General features: G+C 38.9%; 1 protein-coding gene across 3 annotated transcripts in view; it reads right to left on the bottom strand.

The window, feature by feature from the left end:
• Window positions 1-510: 510 nt before the first annotated feature.
• Window positions 511-21,972, bottom strand: part of LOC138762086 (adenylate cyclase type 10-like) — a 178,053-nt gene continuing 156,591 nt past the window's right edge. The window contains exons 24-28 of one of the 3 annotated variants that reach the window (XM_069935359.1): window positions 11,031-11,148; window positions 7,684-7,879; window positions 6,020-6,208; window positions 1,177-1,352; window positions 511-681 (exon numbers count right to left, since the gene is read on the bottom strand). In XM_069935359.1, the coding sequence (XP_069791460.1) occupies window positions 633-681; window positions 1,177-1,352; window positions 6,020-6,208; window positions 7,684-7,879; window positions 11,031-11,148 (728 nt within the window). In that variant the 3' untranslated portion in view covers window positions 511-632. The remainder of the gene's footprint in view (window positions 682-1,176; window positions 1,353-6,019; window positions 6,209-7,683; window positions 7,880-11,030; window positions 11,149-21,972) is intronic. The other 2 variants (XM_069935358.1, XM_069935357.1) reach the window with 2 other exon arrangements.

Here is a 21,972-nt window from a genome sequence, read left to right as displayed (position 1 = left end):
GAGTGGTCGATATCTGGCACATGCTGCCAGACGAGATGGTAGAATCGGACAGTATTATTACATTTAAGGGTCATTTAGATTAGAAACAAACAGACAAGGCATTAAAGAATACAGACCTAATGCAGGCAAATGGGAATAGTGTAGATGGCAAAAAGTTTGGAAAGGATGTAGTGGTTCAAAGATCTGTTTCTGTGCTCTAAAAATTATGATACATTCATTCTTGGTATAGCTTGGGGTAAAACTAAGATTACATGACAATATTAAATCATTATAAATTTGCTAATCTTTCAATTAAATCTTTTTTGAGAGAGTCAATGGAGTCTGCTAATTCCTCCCATTTTTCACTAATTTTTTAAGCATTGTATACATGATCCCATTTGAGAAACTCGGTCATAATTTATAATTGTTAATTTCTCAGATCGACAGTTTTGAATTAAAAGCATACAATATTGAAATAATAACTTTTTTTCTTTTTAAAATGTTTGAATGTTTTGGTGACTGGTTACCACCACTTTCTGTTTAATTTTAGATTTCCAGCATTGTTTTATAAATTTTATTTTCTGTCACTGCACCTGTTATGTTTTACTTCCAGACTGAGATGATCTGCTGTCAAGTGGAGCTATGCAATTTCTTCACAATTCAAATAGCTCCCTGGCAGACTGCAGATCTTTTGAGTAAAATCTATCAATAAACAAAATGTAAAGGTCAATCATTTATTTTATGGGATTGCTGACAAGTGAAATTCTTAACAGGACTGCTTTGAAAATAAGAATACTGATGGAAATTATGATAAAATCAAATAACTCTAGCTTTTCTGTAATTTCTTTGAGACTTGTTTTTTTATATATAAAAGGAATCACAAACCATTGGAACTGCTTTGAAAAAAGTTTCCAATTTCTCAACATAGAAGAATTAACAACTGTAGCCAATTAAACCATAAAGATAAATATTGGACTAATAACCACCAATATAAGGAAAATAAAAGATTACATCTAATTTTGTTCATGTCAAAATAATTTCACCATCACTAGAAGAGATAACAAAATATTTATTGATGCATTTTATTTTGAGGAATTAAAACATCACAGATGTTTAAATGTCCAGCACCAAGTAGGCACCTTGAGATCCCACAGTATTGAGTTTCATTAGTAGGGAATGCATACGTCAGTCTCTGACCTGTCTGCTTGTAGGGAGTCATCAGCATTAAAGTCATTCATATCTCTTAATGGCTGCAGAAGGTAGCAAGAGGTTTGAGTTACACCTGCTGTTTCTTCCCATGTTGGCATGTTTTCGGCAACTTTCAACCATTGGTTTTCAGGCTCTTCATTATCATCTTCAATAAACCATGCTTTCTGGTAATACATTAAATGCCAATTGTAAAACTGTAACTGTTTTGATGTCTTACAATATCATGCAACATTAATAATGATTTCTCAACCATTTTAGATCATTTGAAAAATCAAGGATAAAAATGTAACTGAAATAAATTAATCTTGAGAAAGTAGGTAGGAAACAAGATCACAAAGGACAAATAAACAAAGCTTCTGCCATAATTTCTTCGCTAGTTTCCCACAAAGTCTGAGGATTTATCCATCTCCCTGGTCATTTGTATATGATCTATAACATGACAACTCATTTGCTTCAAGTCCTTGGCTTCCATGATCTTATCCACACTAAACACATGAAAATATTTGTTTACATTCTCACTCATCTCCTGTGGCTCAACACACCAATGATTCACTTTAATATCTCAAAAACATGTCTCAATGTTATAGATTTTTAACCACTATCCCCGATTGGTGCAGGTATAACAAAATTAAAACTCTCTATATCCAGGAGAGAGCTGTTTGACATTTACTTCTCTCATCGAACTCAACATCTAAAGTTCAAAATTCAGATTTACTGTCAGCATATATACATGACATCAATATAACCCTGATTTCTTTTTCTGGACAAGGCAGAATTTATATTTATCAGTAGTGCAAAAAGCTGTGTACAAGAAAATATATGTTTATAAAAGAGAAAAATGTAAACAAACTATGCAATACAGAAAAAAAATAATTCAGTAATAAATAATATGCAAAGCAAGAGCTCTTAAATGAGTCTCTGAGTAGTTTATTTGGGAGTCTGATGGTGGAGGGGAAGCAACTATTCATGAGCCTAGTGGCACAAATCTTATGGCTCCTACACTTCTTTCCTGAAGGCTGCAGCATGTCTTGATTGTTCCAAGTAAATTTTCTGGATGGTGGAGAGAATTTTGCATGTGATGTATTGGGCTGTGTCCACTATATTTACATGGCTTTCTGCTCAGGAATTGGTGCTCCCATACAGGCTGTGATGCAGCCGGTCAAACCACCCCAAGCCTGTATAAGTTTGCCAAGGTTTCCATTGTTAGACCAAACTTCTGCAAACTCCTGAGGAAATAGAGGTGCTGATGTGCTTTCTTTCATGATGACGTGTCATGTGTTGGCTCCAGGAAAGGTCCTCTGAGATAGTGACTCCAGGGAATTTAAATTTGCTTTCCCTCTCCACCTCTGCTCCCCAATTCCCCTTTCTAAAGTCCACAATCAGCTTGTCTTTGGTGACACTGAGCGCGAGATGGTTGTTGGTGCACTATTCAGCCAAGTTTTCAATCTCCCTCCTGTATGTTGACTCATCATTCCTTTTTATACAACCCACTACCATGACATCATCTGCAAATTTGTAGATGGTGTTATTGTTGTATCGAGCCACACAGTCGTAGGTGTAAAGTGAGTAGATCAGGGGGAAAAGCACGCAGCCTGTGATTCTCTGTTATAGGAGAGGTGCTCTTACCAATCCTTGCTGATTGAGAAAATCCAGGATCCAATTACATAGAAGCCTATTGAGGCCTAGGCTTTGGAGTTTTGATGGGACGATGGTGTTGAATGCCAAACTATAGTCGATGAAGAGCATCCTGATGTATGCGTCTTTGCTGTCCAAGGGTTCCAAGATTTTGTGTAGAGCCAATGAGACTTGTGGCCATGATACTCAAATTGGAACTGATCCAAGTTGTCACTCAGACAGGAGTTGATATGTTCAACACTAGCCATCAAAACACTTCATCACTGTCGATGTGAGTTCCTCTGCTCGGTAGTCATTAAGGCAGGTTACCACATTCTTCTTGTGCTCTGGTACAATTGAGGCCTGTTTGAAACGGGTGAGTACCACACCTCGCTGAAGTGAGATATTGAAGATATCCGTGAATACCATGGCACATTGGTGAGCACAGGTTTTCATTACTTGGCTGTGGATTCTGTCCACACTGGATGGATTTCCTCTCCTGAAGCCAGCACTCACAGCATCCTCAGATACAGACAGTAGAGGATGATCATGAGACATGGGGGTGCGCAGTAGTTCTTCCTTGTTCTGGTAGGCACAGAAGGCATCGAGTTCATCTGGGAGTGAAGCTTTGCTCTCTCCTGCATTGGATTTGGTTTTGTAGCAGATTATGTCATTTGGGCCTGCCACAGCTGTTGGGTATTCTTCAGTATTTTTAACTCATCCAAATTTCCATTTTGCCTGGATGAGGGCTTTTTGTAGGTTGTACCTGCTCATTGTGTAGTGATCTGGATCTCCAGAATTAAATGCCTGTGATCTGGCTCTCAGCAGATTCCAGATTCATTGTTCATCCAGAGCCTCTGGTTGGGGAAAATCCTGAACGATTTGCTGGGGACACACTCGTTCACAGCTATTTTAAAAATGTCTGTAATGGCCCTGGTATAGTAATTCAGTTTCTCAGCCGAGTCCTTGAATCCACTGACTCGAGGCAGCCCTGTAACTTTTCTGGCTGTCCTGATCTCTGGAGCCTCTCATTTTAAGCTCTGTCTATATGCAGTCTTGGGAAAGAGCAGTGTGTGTGGCAGTGATCAAGTTTGTTGAGACTTCTGGTTCAGCAGGTTATGTGCTTATTGTAATTGAGCAGGATTTTCCTGAGACAGGCCTGATTAAAGTCATCAACTATGATTCGTAGTGCGATGGGTTGACTGACTCTTGCCCACTGGGCCATCCGCTGATCCAGTAATCTATAGTATGTACCACATTATTTTGCAAAAGTGGCTTTTTAAAAAAAAACTTATTTTCTGATTTCTACCATCAAAAGGTGTGGCAATGGGAAAACACCTTCTCTGAGTCCTTCTCTTAGACACAAGCCATCAAAATCAATGATTCACAAAATTCCTTTCACTGTGTGAAAGCTTTAGCACTACAAACACATACCGGACAAGTTGGCAAACTACTGCTTCATTGTGGAATCTAGGGGTGGGCTTTATTAGTGTCACAATTATCTAAAGTACAAATAATGAGCATGTAAAGGAAGGTACATGGAAAAAATAGCTTATTTCCAAGCTTATACATTTCTTATTGTGCACATGAAAACCAAGAATTGAAATAATTATGTAACGTGATACTAATAACTGAAATGCAACTCAAAGTAGCCATTAATGAATATCTCTGCAATAAGACACAAGATGTTACACAAGGGACATTTTCCAGTTCATATTGAAATAACTGGGATATGCGAATGACTGTTTGGTAGCAATGGCGGAAGGAAATGTTTAAGATGATGGATGGGATGCAAATCAAGCAAGTTCCTTTGTTAGGAACAGCACTGGGGGTACTCAGCTTTTGTTTTGACTTCATTCATATCAGCACATGGACAGTATTCTATCCTTCTGGTTGGTTCTTCGTAAATGATAGAATATCCTTGGCCAGGCAATCTGAGAGAAATAATGAATGCCTAGCCTCAGACCTGCACCAATAGTCCACAAGTTTCTAATCCATGATAAGTTTAATCATCTTAAATGAGGCAACCTTAGTCATTGTTCCAGAATTGGGCATTTAAAAAAATGACCTCCCCCCCAGAAGCATGATTTGTGTCATTGGGTTTGTTCCACTCAGAGGTCACTTAATTGGGTTTTAATGTAACGAAGAACAACAATGCAGTGACGTACATGGCTGTTAGAGTTGAAATGCATGTTGTTCCAATCAATTGTTCCTCTGCTTTAATTGGGGATTGTGGATATAAAAGGGAAAGGTGTTTCACATGTTTGCAGAAATATGTTGACTGTGACTTGCAGTGATACCAAGAAACTATTTTAAAGGCAAGACATTCATGTTAGTCTTGTTTTTACCTACACATTTTGCAAGTTCTGACCATCAGAGCAATTAGGAAGAAGTTGCTTTTTTTTTAACCAGGGAGCTGGTCTCGTGCATTCAGAAAGGCCTTGGATGTTCTCGACACACCGACTGCTGCTAGATTGCATCTGCTTAGATTTCTGATGGCAGCTGTCTGTAGAGAAGCAGCAGGAGCATCTGGGAAATGAGTTGCTACCTTCAATAACCTTTCCATGACAGCCATAGTAGAGCATCAAAAGTTATCCAACAGAGAAGAGTTCAGTACAATGAGTACTGGACACAATCAACGATAACGGATTGCAAATGTTCAATGATGATATTGTGTCTCTGAATGATGGCGATAAATGCTAGCTGGAGTGTATTACCCAGAAGTGCATCGTCCAACACCCCAATAATAAGCATGATTATAATCAAATGGATTCCATAGAGTGAGAGGACATACAAAACAGCCTCTATGGCCAATCTGAACATAAAGAGCTTCTCCATACTTCATTTCCTGATTTCACACATGGTGAAACAGTTGTACATAATTGCAGAGATCAGAGAAGAAATATGGTGAAAGGGCTGTGTCGGGAATGAGTCAAGGAAAACAGTTTAATCCAGATGTCATGCAACAAGTTTTTGGTATGTAAAGGTTGGGAGGTGGAGGCAGGATCTCTAGAGAAGTCTGAGGCTGATAGCTGGGAAACTAGGCAGGCAGTTAGACCTGCATCCGAGGTGAATGATGGTGTGGATATGCTAGATCAATGGGGTATGAAGGACTGTTGTCAGATCATTTTAGGGCCTTCAATCTGGATGAAGATATACACCTTGTGTTCTTTGATAACTGTCCCTGAACGACAAGAAAATAACAAGAGGCACTTACTTTATTTGTGTTTATCCATTCTTCTTCCAGTACATTTCCATGTGCTTTGCTAAGATCTAAAGCACGATCCAAAAGATGGCTTGCATGTCCTATTTGGCCAGCCAATATGTGGCAATAAGCTTTAAGATGCAAGAGTCGTGGATAAAAAACTGGAGAGGCATGGCATCGTTGTTTGAATTCACGGAGGTACTATTAAAATTTGAAATAAAATTAGTGAAATATGACATTTTGATATTTACCAGAATTAAAAATACTTTATAATTTGCAACCTCTTCATATTGAACAAGGAAATAGCACTTCTTGGGCACCTCGCTACATCGGAGATTGGGTGCAGACCGGGAGATCGCATTGTTGAGCACCTTTGTTCTGTCTGCATCAGTAACAGGGATCTTCTAATGGCCAACCATTTCAATTCTGTGTCCCATTCCCATACTCACATGTCTGTCCATGGCCTTATGTACTATCCTACCAGGACCATCCGTGAATTGGAGAAACACAATTTTCCATCAGGGCACCCTCCATTAATATCTATTTCTCCGGTTTCTGCTAACCTACTCTCCGTTCTCCCTTCTTTCCCTTTTCCCTTTGTCTTCTTTCCCTTGGGTCTCCATCCCCTTCACTCACTATTCACAGAGCCATCCCTACTCCCTTACTTGCTGCTGTGCCCTCCCTTTTCCACCTATTTCCCCTCACCTTTGTGTCTGTGCTCCTCTCCTTACCATTTTTTTGGGGTGCCTGCTGACATTTTTCCATACCTTAATGAAGGGCTCAAGCCCAAAATGTCGGTTATGTATCTTTGCTATATAAAATTCACTGTTTGACTTACTGAGTTTCTCCAGCATTATGTTTTTACTTCAACCACTACTTCTCCAGACTTTCGTGTTTTACTTAAGGAAATAACTCTCTTACATTTTGGTAAAGAATTTCTATTCAAAATGTTAACATGTATTCATTAAAAATCCTTTCCAAAAATTACAATTATATTTCAGTTCAGATTCTGATGGACCTACTGAAACTCAGAATATTAATGCTTTAGAATTACAGTTGTTACAGAGCAATTAAGATAGTTAACAAGTATGATTAAAGTTACAGTTTGGACAGTATTTTTCACCATCGGAAGCAGTGAAATGGTACAATTAATTTGGTAATTTTGCCAGGCATCCTGAAAAAAATTATGGGAAGCTTTTGGCTTATTGTAAAAGTAAACAAACATGATTTCAAATAGTGTTCTTTAAAGAATAGTAGTCAAGGCCAATCAATACATTTTAAAAATTCTGATACAGTACTGACCAGATACTCATGACTAACCGCTTAAGAACAGAGTAGAGACTGCCTCTACTGTGGTCATTTAAGTACTCCAACAGATGCACTGTCCGAGTACCCAACACCTTTCAACTTAGCAAAGTCAAAAGTATGACAGAATACTCTCCACTTTTGGAAACAATCATTTTTCAGAAACAGTGTCTTGAACTTCATGCACTTCAACAACAAACACAAATAAAATGTTAGGAATTAATCATAAAATTAATTTATAGAATACATCTATGAATTCAACACTCTTAAAATAATATTTATATCCCTGATATTTTTGGAACAGAACTTTATTTTGTTTGAAGTACATATGCATTATACCATTCTAATATTGAGGAATAGTTAAAACAAACCTCTTTTGTTTGCTGGTAGACTTCCATGACTATTTCTTGCCTTTCCCATAATGCCTTTCTGAACACCAAAATCTGACACTCCAAAAACTTGACATAACCACATAATGAGAATAGTGAAGCGTTCGTGTTAGTCACCAATCTTTTTGCCATTTTAAATGAATGAATAGCCTTGGTCCATTGTGACAATCGGAAAAACCTGTTTTGACCAAGACTAAATATAAGCAATGAAAACCATTATAGTTTAAAACATGAAATAATTTTTATTTAGATGAAAGTTCTAATGAACTCCATTGATGTGTGAAAGATGTTAAATGGTGATATTTCAATTTGCTACAAATATGGTAAACTGATCATTTTTACAGAAATAATTAGAGAATTAGGCATATTTCAAATTGAAGTGAAAAAAATCCCAGCATGTTATGCATGTTGCATGAAACAAAATACTTTGGCATAATTTAAATGGTGAATGCTCATTTACTCTTGAATTCCTATTCACCGGGAAATTGGGCCCTTCTTGTTGATTTTGACCCTGATGCTGGTGACATTTCATGTACATGATAATGTCATCAATATGCATGGTACACATTTCAAAGGAACAAGCTAAAGTTATGATAAAAGAAAAGTAAGAGTGGAGTACGGAAAAGTTAACTGCAAAAGGCACAGAGATTACTAGATTCTAAAATGACAGTGGTAAGGGCACTTTATCTAAATGCCCATAATATATGAAACAAAGTCAATGAACTTGTGGCACAAATTAGTACAGAGGTATAATTTTGCGGCTATTAGAAGAAGATTACTGCTTAAATGGCAAAAAAATGCAGCATGGCGTCATGCAGAGGGACTTGGGAGTGCTTGTGCGGGCAGTTTAACCTTTGGCAGTTTAAGAGATTAACAAGAAAGCAAATGGAATGTTGGCATTTATTACTGGAGGGATTGAATTTAAGAGCAGAAAGGTTCTGCTCCAACAGTACAGGGTACTGGCGAATCTACATCTGGAGAACTGTGCATTTCTGGTCTCCTTACTTGCCTTTGAAGGCAGTGAAGACAAGGTTCATCATATTGATTCCAGGGATGGTGGTATTAGCCTATGAGGAGAGATCGAATCACCTGGGACTGTACTTGCTGGAATTCAGAAGAGTGAGAGGGGATCTTGTAAAAATATATAAAACTATTAAAGAGATAATGAAGATAGAGACTGGAAAGTTGATTCAACTGGTAGGTGAGAGTAGAATTAGGGCCATAGCTTCAAGACTCAAGTGAGTAGGGGAGATGAGGAGAAACTGCTTTTCCCAGAAAATGGTGAATCTGTTGAGGCAGTTGAGGCAACCTTATTGAATAGATTTAAAACATAGATAGTTGACTTTGGAAAGTCAGGAAATTAACCTTTATGAAGAAAAGATAGATGGGTGGAGCTGAGTCAATAGCCAGATCAGTCACAATCTTATTAAATAGCAAAGCAGGCTCAATGGTCTGAATTGCCTATTCCTGCATTTATTTCCAATGATCAAGTATTGCAATCCACAACCTTCATTTCTCACTCATAGCAACTATAGGCTATCTTCTATGACTTGCCTTGTCCTCATCTACCACCCCATCAGTTGTCGCATCTAATAGGTTATCCTCTGCAATTTCTGCCACCTACAACGTGATCCCACCACTGGAAGTATCTTCCTTCCCTATTCCCTCTCTGCCTTCTGCGGGGACTCCTCCCTCCATGACTCTCTCAACCAATCATTCCATCCCACTAATTACCTCCTTGATACCTACCCCTATGACCACAAGATGTGCTACACATGCGCATACATCACCATTCTGGGCTCAAAACAGTCCTCCCAATGAAGCAACAACATTTCACAAGAATCTGCAGGGATCATCTACTTCATCCAATGTTCTCGTTGTGGCCTCATCTACATCAGAGAAACTGGACCCAGAGTGAGAGATCACTTCGATGAGCAACTTTACTCTCTCCGCTGAAGTAACAGGGATTCTCAGTGGCTAACAATTTCAATTCCATGCCCCACTCCCATGCAGACATGTATGTCAATGGGCTCATGCATACCAAACTGGTGCCACCCACAAAATGGAGGAACACCACCTAATATTTTGCCTGGGCACTCTCCATTAGATGGGATTAACATCGACTTCTCCCGTTTCCATTAGGATCCTCCCCAGTCTCTCTCTCTTTTCCTATTCCTCTGTCTCCTTTCCTCCAGCTTTCTACCCCTTTCCCTCTCCACTCAGAGTTATCCCCTCCCACTATTGCTTCCCTCCTTTTTTCCCTGCCTGCCTATCCATATCAACGTATGACATTTTGTTTGAGGACCTATGTTCTTCCATTTTCCCTCCACCACCATTTTATTCTGGCCCTTGCCTTCATTACTCATGACGAAAGGCTCAGTCTCAAAACATTGAAAGCATATCTTTGCTGCACAAGGAACGCTATGTAGATTGTTAAGTTTCTCCAGCACATCTGTGTACTGAACTACAAGTATAGCGTTTGCAGACTTTCTTGTTTAGCTTCTTGACTTGCCATTGGGGAATTATTAAAAGAGCCTTGATGGGGCATCATTTTTCTTTTTACTCATTTTCCAAAATCCATTTTAGCAACACTCTTTTAATACTATTAAAAATTAGAAGAGGATTTTTTTGTTCTTTGTGGATGTAATGAACCAACTTCTGCAGATCTGCGTTACATGGTGTGAAAGAAATGCATCTGGAGTGAGCCTGAATTTTGTAATAATTAATTACAGAAGTTAGACAAGCTATGTATACATTTTCTCTCACTGATTTTAAAATACAATGCAATCCCATTGACTAGCGCCAATACATTCTCAAATGGTCCCTTCCAAACTTCTTGACAATCCTACCTTTGAGATCTCAGTTCTTTTGATCTTGGACTCTTTTGCTCCACCACTGATTTATCTAGGCCTCATCTTCCTAAATCCTTCGATCTCTCTTTGTGATCAAATTCAACAACCCAAATAAGATCCCTTCATTTTAAAATTCTTCTTCTATGCTTTAGTATATATCGACATTAAATACACCATCCAAATGAAAGCTGTTTTTGTATTTTTATGTCGTGTGGTAACATCGAAGACTTTCAAAATGTTCTTCATTAACCTTTGAATATATTATGCTCGTGAGTGTGATTCAGTTCATAAAGTGCAAATTTAACCAAATAGAAGAAGCTTTGTGCTCAAAATTGTGATCTTGAAAGTACCAGTCCCATTTGTCCTGTTTCATATCTCAACTGGAGATTGAAGATTAAGAAAAATAAAGGAAGTATCATGAAAAGTACTACCCAAATATCTTTTTGTTCTTTCTATTAACAATAAATATTATTTTACCAGAGTGCTACTGATGAGTGAAGTGTCAGCATTAAATTCTTTTCAGACTTTATTATGGGATCATCGATCACTCCATTGACGAAAGTAAAACATTCTTTAAATGGCTTTAATGCAATACCTACAATAAAAGAAACACCATTTGTAAATTTTATGTATTCTTGGTCAGTCAAACTACTAAAAAATTGGAAGCACACTGCACACTTAAAATGTGTTGTGGTTTTTTTAAAGTTATAGTTTTAACCTGATCAACAAACTCAGATGAATAGAATGATTTCACATTGGTAACCACAGTCAAAATCAACCATTCTTAGCTAAGGAACATGTATTTTACTCAACACCAAAGATTACATTTAACACCACAGAATAACTTTCATATTCATGCAATGAGAAAATAATATTAATGGTTTACGTCTTCAGGACGTAGTAGTATTTGCTTTAAATGTACTAGCGATTGTACACTTGTGGTGATATGACCACCAGCCTACTGCAGGGGGCGACCTCTGTACCTGCAGGAAGACCTCCTAAGGGGCTGACTCCACCTGGCCAGTTGTCAATCAACTGACCTGAATATAAACCTGAGCTGGCCAGTCACTGATGGAGCCATCAGGACAGAAACTGGGGTACAGATTTTTAAATGGATTAAAGCCTGTTGTACAGTCTTTGCTGAATGTTATATTTGCTTGCTGGATCACAGTGTACCACAATTTAATCCATTAAAATGTTAAAGAGCGACCATGGAGATGTTCCTGACAATTGGAAGTCTGGAGATCGACCCCCAACACCCAGATGCCCTAGCACGCTTTGAGATCTGGAAGCATGCAATTGAAGTGATCATCCAAACACAGGCTGAGACGATCAACACCAACTAGAAGCAACTCATGGTGCTCCACACCAAGCTGGGCCCACGCGCTTTCCAAGTCATCAGAGACTGCACGGACTACGATCCAGCGATAGCCGTCCTGGAGATCACGTACAAGCCCCCAAAAACGTCGACTACACACGGTATCTGCTCAGCATCAAGCCCTGTGTGAGCTAGCCCACCTGTGCCAACCAAAACCGGGATGACCAAAGGGGAAGTGGAGCGACTGATCCGGGATGACGTCTGCGTGCGAGGGCTGCGATCAAGGAGCATCTGACAGCTGCTGGAGGAAAACATTGCCTCACTTACCAGGACAATGGAGGTGGTCCACTCCCTGGAGGCTGAAGCTCATCATGCAGAGGCCTTCGATGTCCATCTCCCTAACCTCCTGCCTGGCAGATGCAAATGACTGCTGTCAGTGAAGGGCCTTACGTGGGGGTGACGATTGCAACTGGAGGCGCAGCTCGGCGACGTCACTTTCGGTCCAGCCACTAGCCCGCACCGCTGTAGTGTGCTCATCCCAGGTGCTGCCATCTTCCTCCAGGTGACTTCTGCCCACACTGTTGGGTTGCCCAACCGCACCGATGCCACATGCTTCCACTGGGTACCGCCATCTTGGGCCAGCCTGCCACTGACTGCTGCCATGTGTGCTTGACATCGACGGGATGATGTGGTCAACATGGGCGCATACTCGATTGCCCACCCAACACACCCCAGGTCTCAGAAAGAAGCTGCTGGCCACTACTCGCCACATCCATTGGAAAGCAGTGACTCGGACCCCAAGATGGTTTTAGCATCCACCACCTTAAAAAGGGACATTCCCTATGGACTCTGGTGCTCAATGATGGACATCGCTGTCAATGGGAAGTTTACAGAATGCCTGTTTGATAGTGGTAGTAATGAAAGCTTCATGTACCTGAAAGTGGCCCGGACACTAAAATTAAAAATTATCCCACAAACTTTTCCCATCACCTTCGTTGCCCAGGACCTCTCCATCATGGTACTCGGGCATTGCTCAGTAGAGCTGATGGTGGTGGGAGGGGAGGGAAACATACCAAGGGTTCAGGCTCCTGGTCATGCCCCAGCTCTGTGCTCCAATCATCTTTGGGCTGGATTTCTAATGCCACCTCCAAAGCCTCACCCTTGCCTTTAGCGGCCTTCTTCTCCCGCTCACACTCCACAGCATGCAGCCCAGCAACCACCCGCAGTCCACCTGCGGCCTCTCCACCCTACGGGTACCCCCTCCATCCCTCCTCAACTATCTGACGCCAGACTGAAAGCCCATATCTGCCAAGAGCAGGTGCTATTGTGTCGCCGACAGGGTTTTCATCAAGGCAGAAGTGTGGCGGCTTCTGGCGGAAGATATCATAGAGCCCAGCACCAGTCCCTGGAGAGCCCAAGTCCTGGTGGTAAAAAGGGGGTAACAAACAGAGGATGAATCAATGAGACAACTGAGTAAAATAAAATCTTGGATGGATGGCCCAACATGAAGCAGAACTGCTCACCTGACGTTTCAGAGTACTGGAACTGCAGGGAGGAACTATCAGTGGTTGAAGACATCATCTATAAAGGAAGAAAAATCCTTATCCCAAAGAGTCTGAGAAAAGAGATGCTAAAAAGGATCCATGGAGGACATCTTGGAATCAAAAAGTGTAAGAAAAGAGCACGAGAGGTGATGTACTGCCAAGAATCAACAATGATATAACAAATGAAGTGTCAAACTGTACAATATGCTGGAAATATGAAGCAAGCAATCCTGCAGAACCACTAAAACCATACCCAGCACCACACAGACCTTACCAGAAGGTAGGCACTGACCTATTTGTATGTCAAGGGAAGGACTATCTTGTAGTCACAGACTATTACACCCTATAACAGAGGTGTGTAGACTGAACACCACTACTGCAGATGGTGTGGCAAGCGAGGTCTTCACAGACAATGGATCCCAGTTTTGTAATTCAAAGTTCTGACATTTTGCCAAAGAGTGGGACTTTGTACACACCACATTAAGTCCTCATTTTCCACAGTCCAATGGTTTAGTGGAAAAATCAGTACAGACAGTGAAAAGACTGATGTACAAGGCAAAAGTGAGTGGACGGACTTCTACCAGAGATGCTAGTATACCGCTCAATGCTGCTCAAGTGTGGTAAGTCACCAGCACAGCTCCTTATGGGACACAGGCTAAGATCAAACCTAGCCATTCAGGAGAACCTCCTGAAAACAAAAGAGGGGTTGAAAGTGAGAAAGTTTAAAAAACAACAAAGAAAGAAAAGCAAAAGTATTACTTTGACAGAGGAACAAAAACCTACTGGAACTCTACACTGGTGACCAAGTAAGGCTAAAAGACAAAACAAACTTATGAACTCAGAAGGGAACTGTCCATAGTGAAGTCCAACCAAGATCATACACCATTCAGACAGATGAAGGTGCTGTTCTGTGAAGAAATCGTCGAGACCTTCAAATGGGACCAGCCACAGTAGATGGAAAGACAGAAAATTGAAAAACCTGAATACACATCTGAGAAGACATCATCTGAGGCAACAACTCAGATTCAAGGACAATCAATCAGGAGATTGTCAAGACACGTGAATCCTCCTAAGAGACTCAGAGCAAATTTAAAGACTCCTGTTATAGAATGAAGTCGTGCTATCTTATTCGTGTTTCAAGTTTTAATGTATGTGAACACACAAAACAAGTTTCAAAAATGTTAACAATGTTGATAACAATGAAAATGTAAGTTCCTGGTGTTAAAGTTAAAATTACAGAGTCACACAAAGAAAACATGTTAGTTAAAAGGAAGCTACTTTTGTTTTAAGAAAGGGAGATGTAATGATAGTGATCATGTTTGCATGGCCACTAGCAAGGTCTTAAGGATCATAGTTCCTGTTTGATTATACTTGGCTGCCAGCAGGTGGCTGACACAGACAAAGTGTGGTGATATACAGGAACACCTGACCAGCTGTCAATCAGTTTACCTGAATGGACCAAACCCCACCCCGTCGGCTGCCAATCAGCCGCCTGGGATATAAGCCACATCCGGCCCCGCTCAAGGTCAGTCACTCAAGAGCAAGGCGCAGCGAGCCACAGCAGAGACCTTTAAGCTGAATAAAGCCTGTTGGTTCAGTCTTTGAATCTTGTGTCTGCTTAGACACCAAGAGACTGGTGTATGAGAGATCTGTAATGGAGACTTGCAGGCTCATGATATGTCTCGTGGTGTGGGCTGTTTACAACTTTTAAAACATTTTTAAAAATTTTTCTCACTATGAACCATACTGACCAAAATAAGTAAAGAATTTTTTTCCTTCATCCATGTGTCTAAGAACTCACACATATGAATACAAGATGTGGAGGAGTGCTGTGTCTCCTCTCCCTGCGGGTCCTCACCAAAAACACCCGGTGGCGCTGCCATTTTTTCCCCATGATCTAAGGCAACCTTTCACTTCCTTGCTTTTCAAGTTTTTCAGTTCTGCCAAAGTATCTTTAACTTGATTTGTTATCTCTTACTCTTCTTACAGATGCTGCCAACCTGCTGAGTTTCAGAATCTTCAGATTTCTAGCATCAGTAGTTTTGATTTTCAAGAATCAGCTTTAAAAATATTCAAAACCTCCAAAAATAATTATGAAGACTCTAGTCCTGAGAGAAAATGCATCTTAAAAATTACTTTTTTTAAAGCAATAAGCCCGTTTTTGACTCTTACTTAAATGAACCATCCTCTCAATAATGAAAATCCAAAAAATCTCAGATGCTGTAATTCCAAAATAATTTGATCTGAAAATTTATTTCTGTTTCTCTTTCCACAAAATGTTACTTGAGAGTGTTTCCAGCGTAGAAGCACAAAAAGGTTTTCTTGTGGGCTGCAAGCAGGTCTTCAGAAAGATGTGTTGCCTTCTTGGTGCCATTGTATGTATCGCAGAAATGGTACTAGACATTGAGAGGAATAGCAGAGTTGCCAGAGCTTATGGTTCTTATTGGTGCCAAGGAAATAAATAGGAAGGGAGGATCAGTCCTGAAGAATGATTTCAGGGAGCTTGGCAATAAGTTGTAGTCTCAGAATTATAACATTACCACATGTTAGTGAGGCAAGGCATACAAAAACACAGAAGGGAGAGCTTCAGATATATCAATTAGTGGGTTTTCTTTGTTGGTGAGCCTCACAGCAGTGGTAGAGAAACAATTGGAGGGGAATCTAAGGGAAAAGATTCGAGCATATTTGAAAAAGTATGGGCAGATTAAGGACAAGCAAGGCTTTGTGTGGGGCAGGTCATGGACAAAATATGAATAAGTTTATAGGGTCATGGATGTCATCTACATGAACTTTAATCATATATTTTACAAGGTCCCTTATGGTGAGTTGATACAAAAGGTACAGATGCATGGGATCTATAGCTTGCATTTGGAATTAGCTAGCCGAGAAGGATGGTGGAAGGTTGTTACTTTGTATGGAGATCCATCACCAGTGCTGTTCCACATGGATCAGAGAAAGGAACTTTGTTGTTTGTGATGTATATAAATAACTTGGGTGAAAAGGTGGGTGGGTTAGTAAGTTTCCAGATGACACAGAGACTGAAGGATTTGTGGACTGTGTAGAATATGACAGAGTACAATAGATCAGTTAAAGATATGGATAGATAAATAGTAGATGGAGTTTGATCTGGACAGATCTGAGGTGTTGCATTTTGGAGGTCCAGGTCCAATATGTGAGGAATATAGACAGATCTTAAAAATAATGGTGTTAATTCCATTAAAGTGGCCACGAAAGTATAGATGGGTGGAAAATGTGTATGATATGCCTACCTTCACTGGGGAGGCATTGAGTATAAAAGTAATTTTGCACCCATATGAAACTTTAGTTAGGCTGCACTTGGAATATTGTGTGAAATTCTAGTCACCCCATCACAAGAAGAATGTGAAGGCTTTGGAATGCATAAAAGAAATTTAGGCTCTGGTGAAAGGTTGGATAAACTTGAATTGTTTTCTCTGGTGCATTAGAGGCTGAGGGGAAAGCTGATAGAAATTTATGAGAGGCTTTAACAGGGCAGGCAAAGAGATTATTTTATCCCCAGGGTAAAAATGCCACATTCTCAAGGATCAGTATTTAAAACGATGGGGGAGGGGGGGTGTGGGGGCATGTGGTGTGTAGGGGAAGTTTTCTTTTACATGATAGGTGCTGTAAATGGTCTGCCAGTGATAGTGGTGGAACCAGATACAACAGTAGTATTTAAGAGGCTTCTAGATATAAATTATAAGTAGTAGTGCCCGTTAGATCATGCCAACTCAAAAAACTTTTGCAACCCCTTTTGGTGCTAGTTAACCAATTCTTTTATGCACTACATTACATATGCATCGTGACAAACATTACATAATAGTGCTCCAAGTACAATTCCTGCTCCTGTTTTCCAAATACCACTGGATATAAATGTAAATAAGCTGAAAGAATACATAATAAAAAAAAAGCATTAAAACAAAAACATAGAAAAGGAATTAAGATGGATTCGTTTTGGAGAATTTGCCGTTTCCAGCCACAAACCTTTGATGGTAGTTTGCATTTATGTGGTTCCTCTAGTGAGAACCTGGCGAGAGAAGACAACTTAATCTATAGTGGAGAAGCAGTGGTTGGTGGTAGGGATTTCACTGGTTTGAGAGGGAAAGAAATAAAACTGTTGAAAAAGAAGCTAATGCACAGCCCTGGCTTAGTCATTGAACCACTGGACTACTTAATGGATGTTTAAAAGTGGTTTTCCCCTGGAGTAACAGGCAGTCACTTGTAATTGTGCTGTTATGAGTCCAGAAGACCCCAAAACCCAGCAGCAATAGAAATTCACCAAGACAAATGGTTACTTAAACAAAAGTTACTTTTAATTTTCTTTAAACATAAAACAGGATCAAACTTTAATTTATTACTATTAACTTAACCCCCTTCTAATTCTAAGCACACGTGCATGTAATGTGTCTATGTTCAGGGAAGTTCTTGGATTCACAGTCCAATCTCACCAGTATCAGGCAATTCATACACTGTGCACAGAATTTAATATTTATGAATTTTCACCAGACGCTGGTGCTTAAAGTTAAATGGCTCAGGAAAGTTCTTGTTGGTTTCAGAGAGAGATTTGTTGCTCGTTGGACACACACAAACTGATTTACTTCTATCAGTCAATTCAGTGTCTTGCCGAAGAAACTTGCCTCATCAGGGTAATCCAAATGATAACCTCTTCTTCCAGGTCACCAGAGAGTTCCTCTTGTTTCCCTTATTTCAAGTAAAGCACTCTAGCCAGCCATTTCCTCTAGTAAGGACCACAAGGGTTTTCACCAGGCTGAACTCAGAATTCACAACCTGCTTTCCAAAATGGGGTCTTAACAAGCTGCCAGCTTGTCATGCTGCAGCTTCCAAAAGCCACTGCAGAACTCCAACTGAACTCTCTCTCTCTCTCTCTCTCTCTCTGAGAGAAAGCCTGTTTGGTCTTTTTTCTCTCGGCTTGCAAAGCCACATGACCTTCTTAGAACAGCAAACTGCAACCAGACAGATTGCAGCACCAAAATCAAATTGTTGAGCCAGCCCATCTGTTGTTTTCAAAACAATAATCCATTTACTCTACAGCATCAGTCCTGTAAAGTCACTGTGGACATGATGTCTCTCCTTATGCATAGCTCTTACAATTTAAATGAGATCTCGTGAAGTCTTCTGTTTGTGGTGACCTACACTAAACTCCCCTAAAATCCTTTAAAAAAACATATTTATATATAACATATAATATAACCCATCACAGTGCCTCTTTGGAATGTGACCTTGTGCAAATCATGCCGTGAACATCAGCAAGCTTAGCAACCAAGATCAATGCTGGATCCATTGCTGTCATCTATCTCATGATTTGGATGATAATGTGCTAAACTGGATCAGTAAAGTTGCAGATGACATGAAGACCGGGATCTAGTGGACAATGAGGAAGGTTTTCCAAACTTGCAGAGGAATCTGGAAAAATGGGCTGTAAAATGGTAGATGGAATTTAATGCAGACAAGTGTGAGGTGTTACACTTTGGAAGGACAAACCAGGGTAGGTCATACAGCGTAGTGTGGTATAACAGAGGGATCTGGGAATAAAACATTAAACATCTGTACAGGTCCTTCGTCCCTCCATGTGGTGCTGAGCCACTTTAAAGTGCTAAACCCTCCCTACCCTATAACCCTCTACTTTTCTTTCATCCATATGCCTATCTAATAGTCTTTTAAAGGCCCATAATGTTTCAATTTCTACCACTAATCTTGGCAAGGCATTCCAGGCCTCAACAACTCTGTAAAAAAACACCCCTGTTGTTTCCCCTATACTTCCCTCCCTTAATCTTATATATCTGTCCTCTAGTGGTTATTATTCCCACCCTAGGAAATAGGTATTGGCTGTCCAACCTATCTATACCTCTCATAATTTTGTAGACCTTTATCAAGTTCCCTCTCATCCTGCTACACTCCAAAGAGAATAGTCTCAGCTTTACCAACCTTGCTTCATAAGACATGCCCTTGAAAGTGATATCCCAGGATGATAGGGTTGTAGATAGGTTTTGGCACATTGGTCTTCATAAAGTATTGAGTACAGGAGTTGGGATGTTATGTTGAAGCCAAATGATGAGGCCATATTTGGAGTATTGTTGGCAGTTTTGGTCACCTACATACAAGAGAGATATCAACAAGATTGAAAGAGTGCAGAGAAAAATTCAAAATTGTTGCTGTGACTTGAGGAGCTGAGTTATAGGAGAGGTTAAATTGGTTACGACTTCACTCCTTGAAGGTTTGAAGAATAAGGGGCAATTTCATAGAGGTAAACAAAATTATAAGATAGGTATAGATAGGTTAAATGCAAGCAGGCTTTTTCTACTGAGGTTGGGTAAGACAACAATGAAAGGACATGGGTTCAGGCTGTAAGGTGAAATGTTTAAGCAAAACATTTGGGGAAAATCTTCATTCAGAGGCTGGGGTGATGTGTATAGAGCTGCCAGTCGAAGTGGTGGGTGCAGGTTCAATTTCAACATTTAAGAGAAATACACAGATATGAGGGGTATGGAAGGCTATGATCCAGGTGCAGGCCCATGGGACTAAGAGAAGAAATAGTTTGGTACAGATTACATGAGCCAAATGTCCTTTTTCTGTGCTGCAGTGTTCTATGGTTCTAACATGTGACACAGAAGCACCCGTAATTACATAATTTTGATCAAATCTTCTCCTAAATTTGTATATTTAAATCTTTCTCCCATCAGATTTTTTATTTATACAAATCATTTTTCTTTAAAGTCTCTTGTAATTTTATATACATATTAATAATAAATTTCTTAACAACAAATGTATCTGTTATTATATCTTCAAATTGACTTTGTGTAGGGAGTCTCAAATCTGTTCGCAGATTCTTTTTCAAATACATTTTTAATTGATAGTATGCAAAAATTGCAATATTATGCATATTGTATTTATCTATTACTTGATCAAAAGTTAATAAAAAATCCTAAGAAACAATCTTTTATTCTCTGTATACCTTTGCTCTACCAATGATCAAATAAAGCATTATTCAAAGTTAAAGGAAGAAAAGTTGATTTTGTTTCAACAACATTTTTGGTAATTCATAATTTTTAATTCCTCTCTTAATATGAATTCTATTGCATATGTTTAAAATATGTTTCAATACAGAAAAATCTTTAGTTCCATTAAATGACTCACCATTCCATTTATACAAAATTAACTCCAGAATAGTTTCACCAATTTTATTCATTTCTATTTGAATCCAAGCTGTTTTTTCATCCCATTGATAAAAGGAGGACAAAAACCTCAATTGAGCTGCTTTAAAATAAATCTTAAAATTTGGTAGTCTTAGTCCACCCTGATCAAATTTCCACATTAATTTTTCTAAACCAATTCTTGACATCTTACCTTTCCAAAGAAATTCACATATTATTTTATTCAAGTTTCAAAAGAAAAATTCTGGTACTTGAATGAGCAATAATTGAAACAAATATTGTATTCTTGGAAAAATATTCATTTTAATACAAATCACTCATCCTATTAAAGTTTTTGGTGAATCCTTCCATCTTTTCAAATGCTTTTCCAATTTTTTTAACAATGGCAAATAATTTAAACAATTACTTACATTTCTACTAATTTTAATTCCTAAGTAAATGTTAGATATCAAATGGTTCAATATGATTTTTTTCATTAATTGTATTATACTCCTCATAAGTTAAATGGACAATCCTAATTATTCAAATAAGTGTTTTCGATGTGTGAAAAAAGGGACTTTTTTTGCATTCAGCGTGGTCTTGTAAAAAAGTGGAAAAGTTTTGAAATGAACTGAGTTTAGTATTAGGGCAAATTATGAAGATAAAGATACCAAAGGATCCAAGAATATTTTTACTTGGCAATATTTATGAAAAGGATATAAAATTGAAATTGGACAAATACCAAGAAAATTTTTTAAGTATTGCAATAGCAATTGCAAAGAAATGTATAGTCATATCATGGAAAGATGATAGTTATTAAGTAGATAGTATAATGAGATGGGAAATTGTATACCATTAGAAAAAAATTACGTATAGTTTAAGGATTCGAGTTGAAAATTTTTCATAGTATTTGGAAACCATTTATGGATTTTATGGATAATTTTCCATCCACTTCTATCCACTCCTCTTAATTAGTAATTTTTAATAACAATTAATGATTGTATATGCGAATATTATTGTATATTAAATGGGAGTTGTTTCTTTTCTTTCCTTTTCTTACTTTTGAATGGGAGGGGGGATGGGGAGAAAAATATAAAAGTAATTTTTTGTATCATTGGCGATGGATATTTGATTAATGTTTTATTCATTTTTTTCCTGTAATGATGCAAACAATTAAATAAATTAAAAAAAAACCAGAAGCATTCCTAATGACATCACATGGGATGTGCTTTCTCTTCTGCTGCTGGACATTGAAGCTCATGGAGCAACTTTTCCACTTCACTCTCAGTCACTAAAGAACTATGAGCACAGTACACAGAGTATAAAAATTAAAAGCACTGAATTTTTGCATTCAGAGCAGCCAGCATCACTTTTCAATGTTCGTGAAT

The sequence above is a fragment of the Narcine bancroftii genome, chromosome 4 (genome assembly GCF_036971445.1).
Source record: "Narcine bancroftii isolate sNarBan1 chromosome 4, sNarBan1.hap1, whole genome shotgun sequence".
NCBI lineage: Eukaryota > Metazoa > Chordata > Chondrichthyes > Torpediniformes > Narcinidae > Narcine > Narcine bancroftii.
Note: the sequence above shows the minus strand (reverse complement) of the source record. Positions and strands in the feature narration are given on the sequence as shown.